This window comes from Hyalella azteca, unplaced genomic scaffold (genome assembly GCF_000764305.2).
Source record: "Hyalella azteca isolate HAZT.00-mixed unplaced genomic scaffold, Hazt_2.0.2 contig10305, whole genome shotgun sequence".
NCBI classification, from domain to species: Eukaryota; Metazoa; Arthropoda; class Malacostraca; order Amphipoda; family Hyalellidae; genus Hyalella; species Hyalella azteca.
Window position 1 is genome coordinate 266,613 of NW_025940350.1, and position 21,566 is coordinate 288,178.

The 21,566-nt window shown below is 35.1% G+C and overlaps 1 protein-coding gene across 1 annotated transcript in view; it reads left to right on the plus strand.

Annotated features, from left to right (window-relative positions):
- Positions 1-19,336, plus strand: part of LOC108673878 (transient receptor potential-gamma protein) — a 72,486-nt gene extending 53,150 nt beyond the window's left edge. Inside the window, exons 7-23 of the mRNA XM_047882369.1 lie at positions 43-244; positions 1,015-1,185; positions 2,685-2,919; positions 3,329-3,475; positions 3,790-3,929; positions 4,254-4,372; positions 5,123-5,256; positions 5,621-5,786; positions 6,751-6,955; positions 8,552-8,569; positions 10,165-10,292; positions 10,642-10,708; positions 10,903-10,944; positions 11,651-11,852; positions 14,405-14,529; positions 16,785-17,615; positions 17,950-19,336. Coding sequence (XP_047738325.1) covers positions 43-244; positions 1,015-1,185; positions 2,685-2,919; positions 3,329-3,475; positions 3,790-3,929; positions 4,254-4,372; positions 5,123-5,256; positions 5,621-5,786; positions 6,751-6,955; positions 8,552-8,569; positions 10,165-10,292; positions 10,642-10,708; positions 10,903-10,944; positions 11,651-11,852; positions 14,405-14,529; positions 16,785-17,594 — 2,911 coding nt within the window. The 3' untranslated portion in view covers positions 17,595-17,615; positions 17,950-19,336. The remainder of the gene's footprint in view (positions 1-42; positions 245-1,014; positions 1,186-2,684; positions 2,920-3,328; positions 3,476-3,789; positions 3,930-4,253; positions 4,373-5,122; positions 5,257-5,620; positions 5,787-6,750; positions 6,956-8,551; positions 8,570-10,164; positions 10,293-10,641; positions 10,709-10,902; positions 10,945-11,650; positions 11,853-14,404; positions 14,530-16,784; positions 17,616-17,949) is intronic.
- Positions 19,337-21,566: the final 2,230 nt, after the last annotated feature.

The window sequence follows — 21,566 nt, forward strand, 5'->3', positions numbered from 1 at the left end:
GATACAGGAACACAATGTTTAATAATGTTGCCGTGTGGACAGGTGTGGGTGTGAGGACTGCGTTACGTCGCGTTTCAACGACTCGTTACGCCACAGCCGCAGCCGCATTAACGCATACCGCGCGCTGGCGTCACCGTCACTCATTGCGCTGTCGTCCAAAGACCCAATCCTGACAGCCTTTGAGCTCAGCTGGGAGCTCCGGAGGCTCTCCTTCATGGAGCATGAGTTCCGGAGTGAATACCAGGCGAGTATTGCGTGGAGCATGAGTTCCGGAGTGAATACCATGCGAGTATTGCGTGGAGAATGAGTTCCGGAGTGAATACCAGGCGAGTATTGCGTGGAGCATGAGTTCCGGAGTGAATACCAGGCGAGTATTGCATGGAGCATGAGTTCAGGAGTGAATACCAGGCGAGTATTGCGTGGAGCATGAGTTCAGGAGTGAATACCAGGCGAGTATTGCGCGGAGCATGAGTTCCGGGGTTAATTCGAGGAATGTATTGCTTGCAAATTGAAAAGTTTACCAATTTCATATATTCATATTAACAACTCTCGCTTAAGATCCTCTTAAACGAATTATATGACATCAAAATTATGATTTGTTCGACGAACAGTAAATTATTAATCAGTTGTCATTAATTTGCCTATAAAATATTTGATTGGAAAAACATTCCGAAATTACCGTGGCAGTTGCGACATTTTTTACCTCGAGTAAAAGGCTTATGAACGTTATGTTATATCCTGCAAACATTTTTAGCGATTTAGTAAAACATTATTCCTTAACACATCACCCCTTAAACTCTTTAATTATTTCTAGTGAATTAATTTCTTGCTAATAAATTTCATTTTGCCCTTACGAAAATTAACAGGGCATATGCATGACGCACAACGCATGTGGCGCAGGAGACAAAATATCCATGTTCATTTTGGATATATAGTAATTTTTAAAATTTATTCATTGATAAAACTTATAAATTGGGATAATTTTCCTGTTGAATTAATTAATTTTATTTACAGGAGCTGCGGAAGCAATGCCAGAACTTCGCGACGGCGCTGCTGGACCACACGCGTACTTCCTTCGAGCTCGAGGTGCTGCTGAACCACGACCCTGCGGGCCCGCCTCACGAGCACGGCGGGCGTATGAACCTCAACAGGCTCAAGCTCGCCATCAAACTTAAGCAGAAGAAGGTAGTTAATTGCTCTTATTTTAATTAGCGAACTATTTAAAATAATAGGAAGTAGTGTAAGATAATCGTGCTCGCCATCAATTTAAGCAGAAGAAGGTACTTAATTGCTCTTATTTTAATAAACGAACTATTTGAAAATAATAGGTAGTAGTGTAAGGTGATCCAGCTCGCCATCAAACTTAAGCAGAAGGTATTTAATTGCTCTTATTTTGATCAACGGACTATTAAAAATAATAGGAAGTAGTGTAAGGTAATCGAGCTCACCATCAAGCTTAAATAGAAGAAGGGATTTAATTGCTCTTAATTTGATTATAGAAGAATTAACGAGACCGGCAAAAATGTTGCAGTCTTTTATATTCCCTCAAGCTCCTCAAAAAGCTCAAGCAGGAGAAGTTATTTATGATTCAGGTAATTGCAATCAAACTGTAATCGTAGGTTATCAAATCAAAATTGTAGGTAATCACAATCATTAAAGATTTACACTTATATATAAAAATATAAGTCTGTAATTCAAACCAGATATAAGGGATGGAGTGCGATGTCTGATGTTTCTGACTAAAAGCTAAAGATTTTTTGTGCTCATTCTAAAACTTCAATATCCAGGAAAATAGTACGAATACCATGTCTAATATTTTTTGTTCTTTGATTCGAGCAGGAAATGCATCATAAGTTCAGAATTTTAAAGTTTAGAACGATAGGAATACAATATGCATATTTAGTATTGAGGACGTTGCTACTTGATTTTAATTTTTGTTTATTTTCTTGTTCTAAATAACAAAGAAAACGCTAATGTACAATGTTTCTTCTGCTATGTTAGAAACTGGGACTTTATTTATTCAACCCCAACTAAAGAAAAATTGTTAATTTTTAAAAAGAGGATAATTATAGATGTTGAAATGATAAAAAAGGATAATTTTAGCATCAATTTCAACATAGCTTCCATATTCTTGATGTTCGAAGGCAGCTTCAGTGAAATTATATGATTCTACCCGTCGACACCACGAGAAGAATAACATAGAAACAGCAAGAAAAAAAAATAATAGAAAAAAAATTTGCTGATCTTGATAGAAGAAAAATAATTTTGAAGCAAGAATTAATTAATTAAAAAGGTTTGGACCGACCTGCCTTCGCAGCAAATATTTGAGTCTTTCGGGGCCAGTGGCGAATAATACTTGCGTGGCCGACTGCCCGTGACGATCCTCCTTTCTTGATAACATTTTTTTTTGTGTGGACATTTGTAGTTTGATAATAGTTGTTCTCTTTAGTTTTCCGCTAAAGAGTAAATTTTTGCGACGGTCTTTGTAAAATTGCATAAAAACTTATTGAGTTACTATTTAGGTCATACATTTATAATTTCATTTGAAATTTTTTTCGGAGTAATTTGTTCTAAAATAATGAGACTGGCATGAGTATATCTCTACGATATATTGCTTTCCATCTTTGATCCAATTAACATCCATTTAGCAATCATTGTTCTTAAAAAATGTTCTGTTTGTGTAGTTCGTGGCGCATCCTAACGTCCAGCAGCTACTGGCATCCATCTGGTATGAAGGACTGCCAGGATTCAGAAGAAAAAACATGGTCCTGCAAGCTCTGGAAATTGTTAAAATAGGGTTTCTGTTTCCTATTTTTGCGATTGTCTACATCCTAGCCCCACACACGTCGATTGGTCAGACGATGAGAAAACCCTTCATAAAGTTCATCTGTCATTCGACTTCTTACTTCACTTTCTTGGGTAAGCCACTTAGCTCCTGAGGTTTTATGTAACATTTTATCTCTAGATTTTTGAAAATTTATTTCCTATGTATTTTTTGATTAGGACGTATTTTCTTGGACTTTATCCTAAATTTGAAGAAAGCGATTATGCATTAATAATTATGCTATCAGATTGGGCGATGCTACATTTAGAAAATTAGTAGTTTATAATCGTTGCAAATAAACAATAAACGGATTTACGGATTTTCACTGTAATTTTGAATAACTTTTTGCTGGTGATAAGGCAAAAATCAAGCTGATCCTGGCACCGCAGTGCATCAAAACAGAATGTTGTATAAACTAGCATTTTTTTGAAACGTATCAAACTATTCTAAACTAATGTAATCAAAACTGTAATAAACAAATTAGTTGCTTTTGTTTCCCTGAAGTGCTGCTGATCCTGGCGTCGCAGCGCATAGAGACAGAGCTTGTGAACACCCTCATGCCGAGCCTTAAGAAGTTCGTTGCGACCGACGTGACAAGACGAGGGTCTCCGCCCAGCCTCATCGAGTGGCTCATACTGGCTTGGGTGTCCGGTAATTGAATTATTAAAACATCATTGTTCGTCTGGCTCTTGGATAAAACCTTTTTAATATTTTATAATTATATTGTTCCATGTTTTACAGAAGACCAGATTTTGTGATGGTGTTTTATTGTGAAATACCTTAAGACTTTGTTGTCCCAGTTTGCGGCCAGGGTCTGAGTTTCAGGGCGGATACTGATTGATACTTTCTCTAGTCTAAAAGTTTATTGAGCTTTGAAATGAAGAAAAAGTTCATGTGGATATTTCCTAAATCCTTGCTTGATTGCCAGGCCTGATACGAGTGGATAATCCTTATTTATTTTCTAGGCCTGATATGGTCCGAGATCAAGCAGTTGTGGGACGTGGGCCTGAGGGAGTACGTAGGCGACATGTGGAACGTCATCGACTTCATCACGAACGCGTTGTATGTCGCCACGGTGGCACTCAGGATAGTCTCTTTTTATCAGGTATTTCAAATTAATACATTGTGATGTTATTCACTAATCCTTCTATTTTGCATTGTTTTCTTTGCATTTGGACACCAAAAGTAGCATCCATTCCATCTTCATGAATTAAAAACAGTGTGATTACAGTGTGAACAGTGATTCTTTCCTATATAAAAAATATTTAGGAAAGAATCGTTTACAGTTATTCATTTGTTTACTGGTAAAATTAAATGGTTGTGATAAAATTGAATTCACTGCGCTAAAATTTAATTACTTGTGATAAAATTTTATTACTTGAATCTAAAGAGATACACTGAAGGATTAAACAGCATATTCTGTTTGCAGGTTGAGCGAGAACAGGCTGCTCACGTGGTACAGTCTAACAGCCTGTCCCGAGACCAATGGGACACGTGGGACCCAATGCTCATCGCTGAAGGACTTTTTGCCGCAGCCAATATCTTCAGGTAAAAGTTATATTGAGCCCCTAAAATTGTTTCCTAATACAGTATAAATGTTGCGATCACTGGGACCCAAAGCTCATCCCTGAGGGACTTTTTACAGCACTTAATATTTTCTTGTAGCGGTTACTCTGATATCCTCCTATAATATTCCCTAAACTTTTATAAAGAATTGCGACCAATAAGACACCGGGACCGGATGCTCATGCCAAGTGACTTTTTGCAGCAGCCAATATCTTCAGATTGAAGATCATTATTTTTTTCGACTCTGATTAAAACTCTGGTGCTGCATAAAATATCGCTATAAAAAGGTGAATGATTGTTTTATTCATGTTTATTATCCCCTTGTGTGTACATAACTGAGCGATGAGAAATGTAAATTACAGTGAAGAATATTAGGAACGCTAGAATGAAATGAATCACATTGATGAATGTTTAAGGAAACACCACTGTTATGGAATATAAAAAGCTGTATTCAATTATGGAGAGAATATGGGGAAAATATGCACCGTTGGAAATTAATCATGCAAATTAAATAATCGATTTTGATATTTTATCAGAGAAGTATTTTCTGCATTGAATTTTTCTGCATTGAAATTTATATTAAGCACAATATTGGAAAAAATTGAGTCATAAACGTATTTCTCATCACTGAATAGAAAATATTATCTTTCTTTTAGGAGACATAAATTAAAAAATTCGAAATAATTAGCTTCATTGGAAAATTTCTCGCTAAAACCATTCTTTTTATTGCAGTTCGCTGAAGCTCGTGTATATCTTCAGCGTGAACCCCTACCTCGGTCCGCTGCAGGTCTCCCTGTCCAGGATGGTCGTGGACATCCTCAAGTTCGCCTTCTTGTACCTGCTCACTCTCTTCGCTTTCTCTTGCGGTGAACTAACTTATCTTCAACAGCCGCTCAAATTACGATGATGCAATCATGCAGAATATATGAAGACTCTGACCTATCGCCCAATTTGCAGAAAATCGTGCAATCGTGCAGACAATATGACCGATTAAGAATTTAATTTTAAAGAGACGTATTGGTTACGGATAAAAAACTTTTATGTGTACAAGATCAAGGTTATAAGGTCGTTTCGCACTGTCGAAAAGTTTGAATACGACTGAGTCAAAGATGCAAGAATTTCGTCATATTGCGATGAGGGTGACGATATGAGAATTAAACAATAATGCTCCTGCTGTTATTCTGCGAAGAAATATAAATAACATTATATTGATAGTTTCCTGCTCAACAGGCATGAACCAGCTCTTGTGGTTCTACGCGGACTTGGAGCGAACTGACTGCGAGAATTTGACACATCTCGGGGCGACAACTCTGGGCGACAACATCACGGCGCTCGCTAATGGTTCTGAACCTGAACGCGACTACTGCGTCGTTAAGAGATGGCGTCGCTTCTCCAAGTAATCAAAAATAAAAACTATTCATTATTCTAAATCATCAGGAAACGTAATTTTATTTCAAGCTTTAATTTTCAATTGTTGATGAGATAATCCTCAGGACTCACACCTCCCGAAACATTTTGCAATGCACAAATTTTTTCCGGAGTAGTGACCTGATGACTGGACTGATGAAGGAGAGACACATTGTCAAACGAACTACTTATGAATCATTCATATTATTTAACTTAGTTTTTTGGCTATTTCTGCATCGGAGGCAGTTTTTATATGAAATGCCCGCATATTTAATAGACAAACTAAAAATGTTGTTCAATGCAATGATGGCCATCGTGAGCATCAGAGTTAAAGCGCGAGGTCGCATATTGTTGAAGAAATGATTTGGTCAAAACCAAACAATCAATGGTGATTGTTTGGTTTACAACATCACGAATTTGATCTACTATCAACAATCATTTTTTCTTATATTTATCTTTGATGAAAAATATTCAATGAATACTTCAGCCGTACAATGACTAGTATAAGTATTAGATATCTTATCTCAATTTTAGTAGCACTATATATATTAGTGCTTCAAATGTTTAACTAATATCAAATTTTTTTAATAATATCTGCATTAAATAAACAGAATTGCAGCGCCCGTGAATTTATGCCTAGTTCTTAATTCAAAATCTTAATGCTGTTTTTATCTATACTATGATTGATAAGTTGACGCTGATAGAACTGCTTGTTATGATCTTTAGTACCTAGACATGACATGTATTCCAATTATTATACTCTAATTATTAGTTATTTTGCTGCTGTTGTTACTCGTGAATATCTATTTAAACAGTCGTACAGTCACGGTACTAGATATCAATGAATTTTATTAATATTTTGGTATTGTTGAACTTCTATTGATGATCTCACTACACCGAAAGTATATCTTTCGTAATAATTTTCTTATACTGAAGTCTGTCTTTTGTTTCAGCTTGTTCGAGACTCTGCAGACGCTATTTTGGGCGGCGTTCGGCCTGATCGACCTGACCAGCTTCGACTTAAAGGGAATCAAATACTTCACAAGATTTTGGGGGATGTTTATGTTCGGGACATACTCGGTCATAAACGTCATAGTTCTTCTTAATCTTTTGATAGCAATGATGAACCATTCCTACCAACTGGTCTCAGTAAGTTCTGTAAGTGTAAATGATCCAAAACAGTAAGTTTTGTGGCACTAAACCGGTGTGAGGCTTCACTAAGGATACCGTCTGCTCCTTGTTTGCTTCTCAGTTCGGCGAATTTCGGCACTAAATAAAAGTGTTTGTATATTAACAAATTGAGTGAACGTTAACTTGTTTTACGCAAGTATTTATGTGGATTTTTAAAACTGTTGTCACTGAAATTGTGATGCTTCAATTGGGAATTTTTAATTAATAAGCTGTTGAATGTAGATTTGACATTATATTATCCAACAGAAATCTTCATTAAACAAAAAAATGTACAGTCATTCAGGAATTCAGCCATTTGAATTTCATACTCAATTTCTTGATAAGCACATTTCAAGGCATATGTTGCCCCTCAATAATGGCTGAGTGCAGAAATCTTTATTGATTATCGGTACTAGAAATTCATGTTTCTCACCCCTTACTAGAGTTACTCTGAATCTTGGTGGTCGAAAAAGACAAGATGAGTCTCTTTTGAATCCTCATGCCGCTTGTCACTTATATTCACTTCAGTTGTCGTTTTTATATTCATCTGTAATGAATGTGCGTCGTGTGTAAGTTATGTGTGTAATGGGTCCAAGTATTGCCTGTTATTTGAAGTACTCGTAAAAATCTGAGTAAATTTAAACTCTCTAGTGCATTTCATTAAAATTAAAATAAAAATCTATCCGAGGATAAAATTTTGATGCTAAAATGCAAAAATTAAATAATTTTATTACACTTAGTTGAAATGACTCGTAAAATATTGATAAAACATTAATAAGAAGGAGATTTTTCGTGTTTCATTCTTATGTTTCAGTTATTTATAACCGATTTAGATGTTAAAAAGATAATGAGCTAAATATTAGCTATCTATATCCAAGACTTCATGTTCCTTTAAATTCCTTGATTGCTATTGTTTCTTTTCTCTCCAATTCTACCCTCCTTTATGTAGTTGCATGTCATGGTATTAATTTCAGTATTGTCTATAGTATTCATAATTTTCATCACTTATTTATTTACCGAATACTCTTAAAAAATTTTGACGTTCCCCAGAAGCTAGAAAAGTGCGTATAAATATCAAAACCATTTAATTAATTTCGTATTATATTTAGATTGATACTGTTTTGTATGATAGCTTTGTGATTCCCTCATTTTATGCATGCATATTTAAAAATTCTCAAATGACCTCTAAAAATCAGTTTCTTCCACCAATACGGAGGAAAATATAAAAATGTCGACTTTTTATGATTAGTAAGTACAATAAAAAACTTATGATTATATCAATTCGTAATTTACGCATGCTGTTGTAACCTTAATTCATATGAAAGGTTTGCTTTATTTGGTTCACAGAATTTACACCTTATACATTTTAGGTAAATTGTAGCAGTAGTCCTAACAAGAAAATCTTGTTATAAAATTATAGGTTCTTTTTTTCTTTTGGTATTAAGGAGGTATCATTTGGTAGTAAATCAAGTTGGACAACTTTAGCATCTCTTTCATGATAAATATTTTGACCGGTTTCGGAATGCTTATTTCTGACTTTTTATCAACAAACTGAAAACACGTTTTGTTCTTCTCTCTAAGCAGGGCAAACACGGCTTTAAGGTAAACCTGAGTGCTTCCTACCTCAACGCATTTATGGCCGTGGCGATGCCACTGCTTTCAATGAAATGGAAATTTTTGAGTAGAGTAGAAGCTGCTGCCGCTTTTTTCCTCGCCGAACGGGGTTTCAATTTCAGGATTTCGATGGCCGAGTGCGCAGAGCGGGACGACAAGGACATTTTCTCATTCTTTCGACCGGGACTTATCATACTAATAAAATAACTCATTTATTGATTTGTAATTTAGAAACGACTAATATTTGTTGAGATAAAAGTTCTCTAGAAATTTTACTTAAGACGCATAACTCAATATTTTTCAGCATATTTTATTTAAATATGAACATTGGTGATATTAGAGACAGATTAATCTTTTAAGTATCCGTCGGACTTCTTTTTTTCTCTAGAATATCGATCGATCAGCTACAACTTTAGAATTATATTGCGTTAATGATAAGGTTCAATAGATTTGATTCCATTTGAAATCTAAACCATCCAGAACATGTGTCAATAGAAACAGCCTATTTTAATCGCGAACGTCATGGGATCCGATACAAGAAGAAGCTCCGATTACTTTGTGTGAGGTTATGTTGGTGTATAAATTATGTCTCATTCCAAAGAGTAAAGGCCTAGGATTGCAAAAACCTTGAGTAAACTAATATTTTCGTCGCTAAATGACTAATGAGAAATATCTTACGACTCAAACAATTATGCTACATGTTTGTAGTGACAAGCCGCTTCTTCTGCCGACTTTATTTTTTTCCTTATCATCCTGCCTCAACGTTCACATGAATTTATCTCACCTTCACATAATTCTTTTATAGATACTTTATCGTGTAATGTTTAGACGAATATTCATTCAGCGTGGAGAATCAGCTTTTAAGTGTGACGATTTTTTCCAATGTGTAAATATATGTCCCCGATATTACCGATGACAATTATTCGGCTTGAATACGCATGCATATTTTTGTGTAGAAGTAGTGGAATGTGTGGTAATTAATTTTTCTGAAACTGTATTTTATGTGAAATATTTCTGGTGTATACTTTTTCATATTTTCGGCTCAATGTCGCATATTCTGTATTTTATAAAAGTTAGACCATATGCGATTAGTATTAACGGCCACCTAAATTATGGATTTATCATAATGGCAATATTTCGAATTTTTAATATATTTTCAATTACTTTCAACAGTAAAAATAAGTTAGATGAAAGGTAAAGAAAATTTACTACCGTTCATTTTTGCTGTGATTTTTTACTTTTTGATAACTGCGGTAAAATTCTATTTCTCTAAATTCCCATCTAAGGTGTCCCAACACCAAGCCAAAAAAAGCAAAGGGATATCCATTTTGCAATAAAATTTTGGGATAAAAACTGAAATGAAGTTGCTTATTTTTGATTCGACGCAGATTTATTTCGTATGTCTGAGTTTAATTGATTGATTTTAGGCATTGTGATCGCATTAATTTTGAACTGCAAGGTGTTTAGAAAATAATTTAAGCTGAAGTATTTAACTGACATTACACACCCCTAATCATTGATGATATTCTACTAAACATAAACTATACATGAAAATCGTTCCTTTATAATGTACACCGTTCCAGGAACGCGCGGACGTCGAGTGGAAGTTTGCCAGAAGCAAACTCTGGATCAGTTATTTTGAAGAAGGCGAAACTTGCCCGCCGCCGTTCAATATCATCATTGCTCCAAAAAGTGTTTACTACTTTTTCAGGTATTCATCACTTGACATTTCGCTCAGTTATTCTAAAAAAATTCATATAGTCGCGTACGAGCTATTTTCGTGCTTATATTTAGGTTGAAATGCCTGGCAAAATACGGAGAAAAACTGGTTTAAAAATGTTTTCGATGGATTTTTTCTGTTGGCAAATTAATGTTGGTAAAGTTATTGACCAGCAAATAGTTGAATTTAAATTTATATAACTGAAAATAAAAAACCCTGTCATGCATTTCCTCACGTTTTTCTACAAGCCATTTATTTCTAACATTTAAAAAAATAGCGCCGAAGGTACATAATGGAAGGTAAATATTTTTGGATCAGGTACAGTTAGTTTTTTTTTCAGGTGGTTCCACAGGAAATTCTGCCGCAGGACGAAAGCTGCAAAGAAGGAACACATGAAAACTATTCGGGTAAATATTTTTTTTGTCAAATCTGAAAATTAACGAAGTTGGTTGAGTCAGAATGAACAATGGGTCACTTCACAATAGAAGGCATGAGTATCCAAATAACTTCACTTTACATCTCGCTTATCTTTAATGTTAAAATGTGCAAAAGTGTCACTGTTTTCAACTGTGATTATTTTTTTGTGTTTTTCTCATTGCAGAGGAAGGCTAAGCAAGCAAGTGAGAGAGAGCTGCGTTACCAGGTGAACCTTTTTTGGAACTGTCTTTTTCCTTCATGAATTTAATATTAAAAATTTTGCCTTCAATTTTAATATCATTCGAAAATTGTTCATAATTTCAATTTCCATTACAATAACTAGTCTTAATGTTTTAAGAAGCGTAAAGAACATGGAAAGAGCCCGTGGGATTCATGAGGAAACTGCATGCACTAGATTCATGCTTTATCGAGCGTGAATTGAATTATTAAATTTATTTTAATCGTTATTATAACGTACAATGATCAAGCAATCAAATTTTCAAAAAAAAAGGAATGTTATGACTGAAATTGAAAAATTTGGTGTAAAAAGCAAGCTGACGTAAACACGACAGGGTTAAACAGTTAACAGCCTCATTGTGGTCGAAATATCTTTTTATTGGGATAACAACAATTCATGATTTGCCATCCAATAGTTGGTCTTGATCATTACACTTTTACTTTTCTTGGAATGAACTTGAGTCATTAAGATATCATTATGCACGAGTAGCATAGAATTTTGGTTCGTTATCGATTTCATGAAAACGATAACGAACGATGATGTGTTAACGATAACGAATGGTAACGAATTTGATGAAAACGATTTGGTACGTCATCGATTTGATTTTTTAATCACGCTCTGAGTTCTGCTGTAAATGAAAACTTAGATTTAAATGCTTGTTTAATTTTTGCACAAGTTACCAACGTTTGTGCAGAGCATCATGCGTAACTTGGTACGTCGCTACGTTACCGTGGAGCAGAGGAAGGCGGAGAATCAAGGCGTCACAGAAGACGACGTTAACGAAATAAAGCAGGATATTTCGGCCTTCAGATGCGAGCTCGTTGAGATCCTCAAGGACTCTGGCATGAACACTTCGACCGCCAACACATCAGGGCAAGGTATTCGGCCACGAGGGAGTAAGTGCCATCATAAGAACTTTCAAGTTTTGGTATTTAAAGTAAATGCTTCTCTAAGCTCTGGTCTGTGGAAATGGTGGTGCCTCTCTCTGATTTATTTCCTGTAGAATAAAATGTGAATATATTTTGTAAGCAGGTACCACCATTATACTGTGACAGAGCGCTTCAATGTCGAAGCTATTAAAAATCATTGGCAAGCAAAGGTATGATGAAAACTGAATCTGTTGGTTCCCACTGATAATTAATTCGCCAATGATTTTTAATGACATTTGCTCATAGCTCTCTCAGTGTCACGCACTCTCCCGCACGCTTTAAAACGTCTCCAATGTATGGCACGATCTCCTTTAATATAAATGAAGTAAATGTGTATACTACATAAATCAAAGTACCCTATTATTTTTTTATTTTAATGCTACAATATAAACCATATATCATTAGATTATAAATGAATCCGCTTCGAAATATTTAAGGTGAGATAAATGATTTTTCTGGTGAATTGGTTCAATGTTACAAAAGAATTCACATCAACAGCTTCATAAATCTTCGCGCATATTTTGAACACCGTTTGATCCAATTCCAATTGTTAAATAGGAAAAAATTATAAAAAAATCTACGATCTTGACTACATGACAGACATTACTCGGTGATTATTCAATAATGAATTTGTATATTATATATGTAAAAAATTTTTCATTATCCCAGTGGCATTAAAAACAGCAGCTTCCTAAGCTCCCAAGCTTATACTATTGTACCATCTCTTCAATAAATAAATTTTTAAAACCATTTCGTTCAAATTCTAAAGTCATGCATGCCGTGAGAGTAGCCTCGTCCCTAATATTATCCCTCGCAATGCATGCAAAATAAATGTCAGTTTTTCCGTCAAAATATACAATAATTCAGTTTAATCCATTGTCACCATGAAAATGTTGAATGATTAATGCCTAAAGTGGAAGAAAGAACCTAAGATTATTTGTTATTTATTGATCCATTTAAACGTTCTAGTAGAGAGAAGTAAGTCTTTGCATGCACCTTAAACATATCAACGTTTATTTTAGTGATTTATTTAAAAAAATATATCCAGGAGACTTGAATTTAATTTTCAGAACAAAATAATTTTGTTGTGCATAATGCAATCGAAACAATTGCGAATTAATTTGATTTGGTCAGAATTTCATAGTTAACTCATAATTATGAGTTACTTTGCAACATTAGATAATTTAGGTTACAATTTAAAAGTTGTTTTACAATTTAAAAATTACTTTACAACACAAACTTCGCGCCAATTTGTTCTCCAGTGAATGTAATCAAAACACAAATCATCCTGTCTTGCAATCTATCTCACCAATGATTGCTACCTAATTTAATACTGTAAATTAATACCTTATTTAGGATTTGAACTACGAAAAGGAATGTATAGGCATTTTTCTATTGATAAGTGCACCGCTTGCGATGGTCGTCATGCGACCAGTTATTTTCGATTTTTGAAACATACCGACTCCCTTTCACGCCATAGAAATATTTACCTTTCACAAAAGTCAAGAAAATGAATTTTTTTTAATTTACTCCGAACTTGTCAATCTAGAAATGATTATTGGTATGTTATTGGTCCATGGCTATTTTCTTATATCTATCAATTATATAACAATCTGGAATGTGTATATGTCAAAAGTATACGGACTTTGCAACCAGTATTCGAGTAACTCACATATACAGTTGGTTGGTGATATATCGACAGCATGTTGAAGTGTCAAATTTTTTCTCGTACATCACATTAAACTTGAAATGGAAAATTATAATTTTTCATCTTCAATTTTGCTACTACCTACGTATGTTAGTTCCTCTAGAGTCTAGACAATAAAAGTAGTAGAGAAAAACATTTAATTTATAATATTGGTGATGATATTGGCCTCCAGAATTTCTGTCACTTTACAAAATAAAGTACAGATCTTTGCAGTGGTGAAGTTTTCTATTACAATATTCCGAAGAAAATGTTCTTTATTGGATGTACTAAATTAATTTAAAAATTGTAGCCAATTGATTGGGATAATTTACGTCAATTCGCATAATTTGAAAAATTATTTCATGGAATCCTTAATCAATTCCCGAACGATGCATGATCATCTTGAGGTGTTTTTTGCTGCTTAAGATGGTTTTCTTTTTTCGTATTATAAGTTTTCTTTATTTGCAATTTTTACAACGAAAAGAGAGCCCTACCGTGGCTCCCTCATAACTTCTCAAGTTTCAATTTTAGAAAATAATCAATCGTTTTAAAGAAGGCAGGAAATGCATCAAACAAGTTGACACTTTTAAAATCTATAAAGTGTAGAAATAAAATTTCATATCTCCCCAAGTTTTCTCAAATAAAAGAAAGTGTTGACTTCGAACTATTATGTGCCTAAGGAAAAATTTGCAACTTGCACTTCAACGTTTAGTGACTATTTTGGTTCCAGGTTCAGACGTGAAAAGGAACCGTCACAAGGAACGCCGCCTGATGAAAGGCTTCAATTTATTTATATTTCAAACAAATACCTTTAGATGCCTTAACATTCTAGGTTCCGGCGGGAAAAAGAATCGCCAGAAGGAACGTCGTCTGATGAAGGGCTTCAATATCGGGGTGGGTTCTCTCTCCAACCCTCTGGCCAACTCCGTAACAACGACGGGAACATCTTTGAATGAGGCAAGTCCAATACTGAAAATTTATTGCATCTAAAAGGTGTAAATCGAATTTTTTATACATCAATTAAAATTGTATCGTTGCACCGCTTCACTTATTTATAGCAATAATTATTTATTTATTGCCAAGTGAAGATTGTAAATGAATTTCTCCCCTAAAGAAAATTAGGTTCCCTAATTTTTAACTAATATGAAGTTTCTTGTGAAATTATTGAAAATCATCAATCAATAGATGCCATAACGTTTGTTCTAGAGAAAAATAAAAGTTTATTTGTCGTCACTATATGGTGGTTCGCTTATTCATATCTTTTCTGTGCATTAGCCGCTGATGTTGTTTATGAATATGCATTAGTAAGCAATTTAGTAGCTAAACATGCTTACTTAGCTTAGTGAGCGAATTGAATAGTGTTCTTATCCTGAATCTGTCATTTCGCGTAATATCGTTCACCATTTCATGCTATTTATTTTTTAATTTTCACGTACACGAATTTTTGTGGGGATGAACTGGGTTGTCATCGTATGGATAAATTGCTGATACTTTTGTAATTTCGAACGACAAAAATCAGTCATTTATGCAATATTAAGCCTGGAATAATCGAAATCATCTAAAGTTCTCCACATTTGTGACTTTTAATTTATATAAATTAATATATCCCCATGCGCCTATTGAAGCACGGCGCGCATGTAAATGATTTTTTAATAAAAGTAAGCAGTTTTTTCATTCAAAAATCTAACCGGTAATCTCAAAAGAGATCAAGTTTCATTGGCAAACATTTTACTTCAGTTTCAAGTAAATCTATGGAATTTTATTATGCCAAGTACTGTTTGAGTGATACTTTTACTTTAATTAATCCACATTATTGCTATCAGTTGGTTACCCAAAGTGATTAATGTATATTATTGGAATACACATTATCAACTTAATGAGGGGAAGACTGAACAATTTGTTGCTCATCTCACTACATTTATGTCTTTCCTTGCCTTACCCTAGCATTATTTCTTTAACAAAATTTCCCTTGACGATCATGTAGAAAATTTCATATCTATATTTCATAACATAAATTTCTTCTTCCATTTCCTCGTTTAGTATACCAGTGTATAATATTGTGTATTGTAGGTCATATTCTGTAATTCATTGTTTATTGTCTGAATCTCTTACAGAGTAAGCTCACATCACTGTAGGCTGTAAGTAGATTGGCTCACTGTTCATCGTAACTACAATTTGTTCTCATATATCTGTCCCTTCATCCTTTATCAAGAATGTACAATTTCCGAAACATTTCAGAATTAAAACTACCAGGACTCCGCTCAAAAATTTCAACGAAAAATAAACCTAAGTAGTAATTTCTAAATTCCATATACACTGCACCCAAAATTAAATGATAAACTGCGGAACCCTTTTCAAAATCCTGGATGAACTCACTTGTTTCCTCATTTTCCAAAAAGGCTACCATAATCGTATCCACGCCTAGCGCAATGCAACCTTTATACTATGTGTTGTGAATTTTGACCCTTGTAACCTATTTTACCTTATATACACTCCAGCATTTTGCAAGATGCTTCTCCAGCTCTCGAAAATAAATCGTATCTTCCGTAAACTCGTTCTCCCACAGCTTTAAATTGGCAGTGACTTTAGCACCTCCCGCTCATCTTCCATGTAGCTACGAGAATGGTTGTACCCTTTACCGATAATTTATTTTATATACTAATAACAAAGTTTAATCGGGAGTACGTAGCGTCGTGTAGCGGGTAATCTTTTCGTCTTTCGAACACACAATTCTTTCTAAATTTACTTCTCTGACGCACGATTATCATCTAATGAAAATTCCCAAAATCATGTTTGTATTGGGCATTTCGAGTCCTAATCCAGTTGTTGTTTGCATGTCAGCGTGGTTTCATTCATTATGTGTAGTATTTTTCTAGCAACGCTTCCTCGAGAAACGACAGCGTAAAGTCAATGGAAAAGTAGAGGAAAATGCATCTGAGATTAATTGGGAAACTAATGGTTTTCCAATTTACGGTCCACAGAAAGTATTCAAAATATAGTTTGATACTCAAGTTTTTTTTTAGCTGATCATAATTTGCCGGCTCCACTCATGGTCAAGTTTGGTCTAATTAAAAAATTATAAAAGTTAGCAAGGTACATCAATTTATCCGCTCACCATCTAACTTCAATTAAAAAATTAGACCTCTCGAGTAGCAATGCTGTAGAAGGTAACAAAAAATTAGGGACGCGTATTTACGAGATTTGCAATACAGGAACCCGTCGATACTATGAACGCGGCGGCCAGCAGCGTTGGGGCGGTCAGTCGGGCGCTGCAGCAGCGGTCGCCAGCAAGCAAGCTGGCAAGGCTTGCTAGGCTTGCAGAGTCTAAACTGGGGCGACCGAACAACAAGAAACGCTGGGGTACTCTCGTCGAGGCTGCCAAGAGCGCCAAAGTCACCAAAATGCTCTCCAAGTCTCGGTCGGATGAGTCCATGTCGTCGGGGAACGAGTGTGAACAAGAACAAGAGCCTCTGCAGGATGATGACCGCTCCCCAGATGATGGATTGAGTACTCATGGAGGTCAAGAAATGGAAAATCGCATTAGTGTTTCTGGGATTTTACGTCCAAATAATGGAACAGGCGGAGGTTTGTCTCTCGACCCCGCCGCTTTGGCAGCCAGACACTTGACAGAAAAATTTCGCACGAGACGACCACCGAAAACCAGCGTAAGTTTCGATGAGAACGCCCCAGGCAATGAAAACGCGAATACAAACCAGGAGTCGAGTTTGAACAATCTTGTTGAATCGGTGGACCATGTTCACCCAGCGGGCTGCTCATCATCTGTGGACAGCAGAAGTATTTCCCCGTCCCTTGTCGCCAGTGAATCTTGTGAACCCCTTATGCTATTCCAGAACCGCAGCATCGCCAATCAAAATGCCCCGCTAAATCGTTTAAGCCCCAGCAGCAGTGAACCTCCCTCGGACATTCCCTCCTCAGGCCGACCGGCGAACGGGTCACTGCAAGCCTCCCACCTACCAGGCGTACAGACCACCAACCAGCAGGTGGCGGGCGGGTGGCTCTGATCCCGTCGGACTGGGTCTCAGGTAACTCATTTCCCGTAATTTTTATCACTTAACTTATTAACACTATCGTGAATGAAATAACCAGAATTGATTAAATTATCTCTTGGTAACACTTACGTAATTTTTCGAGACGCGTTGGATCAATTATCGCAAGGCTGAAGGTTATTACCCCCTTCATCAGCATAGACATCTTGCATAGACTTGTTATCATCAACCTAATATGCTTTTTTTGGTCCTGAGTCCTTCTTCGGTTGCCTGTTTGCGGCTGATATGCAACACCTTTCATCCATGTTTGAATTTTAGACTAAAATATAAATTAAGTAGCATTTAATTGCAATTATTTCCTTTATTGCAGGACGAATGTACCGAAGACCCTCCTCGTCGTCTCATATGTAAATATCGTTCATCCCCCACCATCAGCCACACGGTCACCATCACCAGGTCCTACTCACATCTCTGATGATTCATATTTCACACAATGTCTTTTTCCATCAAGTTTTAGTTATACCCTCTTGAAGTATTACGAAAACTATGTATGTAAAAGCTCGATACGATACATTTTTCTTTTACTGGTTATTCGCTCACTGGCCTGTGTATTTTGACAGTTTCCTGAAACCAGGTTGTCGTTGCGAGATATATTCAAGTATGAACATTATAAGTACTTTTTGATAGATTTTTAACAAAGTTTGAGAACTCAACGTCGAGATAAACAAATTTTGAAAATTGAAGGTTTCTCTACCAAGTAATCCTCATACATGTCAAAAATATGTCAAAAGGGGAATTTCATTACCATCTGTTCAGTGATTTCCTTATCTACATGTTGAAAATTATTTTGTCTGATTTCTTTGGATTATTTGAAAACAATCTGATTCGTTCAACAGTAAATATGTGTTCCAAATTAGCTCATTTCCTTATGGGCAATATGAAACGCTTATAATTGATGGGTAGGAGTATATTGGAGCTCGACTAGGATATATATTTTGAGGAGGTGGATATATAAACGAGAATTTTGTTAAGATACTTTGTTGGATATTCGAACCAATTTTTGAATCTTTGTTTATAGTTTGTTAGATGAACCTTTTCAAGTAAGTATCTTAATCATTACTTGCATATCATTTGCATCAGAAATACTCCTTTGTTGATGATATTTTCTGGAAGAAAAGATTCAATTTAGATTGCTAACAATTATTTAAAAAATTTTGCCATCTATAGGGGTGCGAGCAATCTTCCGAGCTAATGCGATGCATTTCATAGCATCAAAAAAGTTTATAGAAAGAATGTGGCTGGAAAGTTACTAAATTCTGAACATTCTAAACATCCTTGTTCTAATAGTTACGCATAAAATAGCTTAATACTATCAGGTCAGGAACCACTGATGCTGAAAACTTTTAAATTCAAAGTTAATGCTAATGTAATAATTAACTTTCTACTAAGGTGGAAAGCTTTCGCACAAATATTTATTCACTTCTAGATTAATTTCTATTTTAGAATATAACATAAGAAACTGTTATTTTCCTCGATACATCTGCATTTCGTCTCAGGACCTATCTCCTTAACGAGACCGAGCATGAGTAAAAGGGATGATGCATGTTAACAGTTGAATGATACGCTTAAAAATTGCTAAGGCCGCATTGTTCAGATCTCAGGTAGTTTATAATCATTGAATTTGTTCAGTAAACACGAATGTACATTCTTGATTAATTGATTAAGAGATATGAAATATAAATCTATGTCAATCCTGCGATCCGAATGCATCAATATGTAAAAACCGCTAAATATTTTATAGCTGACTTTGTTTCTTTAAGTCCCGTTGTTTGGAAACATAGTGCAATTCCCCTTAACAACTGAAAACTTGAGAAAACTACCCTAAGAAAATTCTTGTGAGCGGCTAACGCAGTTTTCCTCGAGCAAACGAGACCTGTAGAGAATGTAGAGTATTTCGAAATATTATTAAGGAAGCATTGGCTATATTAATCCTTATGTGCATACTTCATATTATTTAAACGATTGAAGTTTTAATCCTATTTACAATTCTCCAGTAATTCTAATGTTCACACATGTGTAGTCGTAAGCCTGACCGATCCTGCTTATTGAGCTTACGTAAGCTATGACACTTCAGTTCAGTTATCACTATCATCATCGTCGTCACTTTCCATTTACATCACATTATTAGCCGATGCCTAGAACCCGCTTTCAAGTTTGGTCATTGAATCAAATCAAATGGAAATTAGTTACGGTTAACTGAATGGTTGATGTCAGAAATTACTTTTTGTCCCATAGTTCTGTAAATATTTGTAAACGTATCGGTATTTATTGTGAGCCTGATCTCGCTGTAATGACCATTTTACATGTTTTTTGCCGCCGTACAAGATTTATCATTGACATTGCCATTTACAATGACCATCGCTCTCATGGCCATTGAAAAAAATTATTAGGTAGAACTGCTTACTTTTACAGCACTCGAGATGTCATCGTGGGGAGACTATGACATCTTCTGGGTTATTCTAGTAAGCAGAAAAAATATGTTTGTAATGCTGTTATTCACTTAGTGAAATTTTATAATTAGAAGAAATTTACATACATAACTTCGCATATGAAATAAAGCTTCGAATAATGTTAAACCGGTGCTATAAATGACTGCTGCTGTATTCTGCTTCAATTTCGTACATTGGTTGTTCTATTTATAAAGAAACTATATTTTAAAAACTTTGCATTGATATCTGTTAATTGTTCACTGCTGCAGTTTTGCTACGACGTAGTAACTAGGATCTATAACAAATAAAACGTAATCTAGTCAATGTGAGTCCGTCAATCTGCATAGCTGAAGGTGAAACTGCGTCGCCTTTTTATTTATAAAATTTTAAAGGCTGATATATATTCACAGTAAAGCTGTTCACTGAGTAAACAGCACAAGTCACGTATTTTATATACCGTTTATAGTCAAACTATAAACGGTATAACTGTCAGAGTATGAACCTAAGTTGAAGAGTTGTGCCCTTTCAACATGTGTCCAACTTGTATAGTTCATTGCTGTTCAAACTGCAGTAGACATCGTCTTTCACTAGAAAAATGAACAAATTTAGTTCATTAAAAAATAGAAACCCAATTAGACACGTTTTGAATGCTAGAAGCTGAATTTTAAAAATCCTGTTGGTATAATTTTTACACTATCTTCTTCGGTGAGCTGCACTTTTGGAGATTATGAATTAAGAAATGAGCCTCCTATAAAACTACACACATCGCTTACGAGACTAAAACTTGATATTTATAAATACTTATAAATGTATTAATTTGACATTGGTCTGCAAATGCATATATATAAAAATATCTTATAATAATAATTGCAATTGGCTAAACTTAATTAATTTTCATCAATTTCATGTGCAGGCATCATGTATAAAGCCAATGAAATTGTGCCTTCACTGCGGTTGAAGTTTGCATAGAAGAACGGTAACTGATGTGTTTAGAGACAAAACTCGTGTCAAGGCAGCTCTAAATTTACAAATAAATCTATAGTCTGTAATTTGCTGCGAGCATTCATTCAAATAATAGTAAAATTTATACTTGTACAGTAAACATTTTATATCCTTACTATGCTTTGAATGAGTACGAGGGTAAAGAAGAGAAATTAAAATTATCAGTCAATGACAAAATGATAACTAACACATAGACAGAAATATATAAAAATTGATTTACTTACTCGCCAATTGGGCAGTACACATAACGATTATCCTGAAATCAGCGCGTCTATTCAGTGATTGATACTAGAACGTCTATAAATTAACTAAATTATCGGCTTCCCTTGTGATGATCGGGCGGCAAAGTCAACATTATTATCATTTAACACAATCTATCCCACTTTATTCCTTCAAAGTTAAAAATTCTGATAGCACTCACCTAGTGAACCTTGAGATTAGCAATCGCCTTTATTTGTGATAAATAACTCAACATTTGCCTCTTTCGCTATAATAT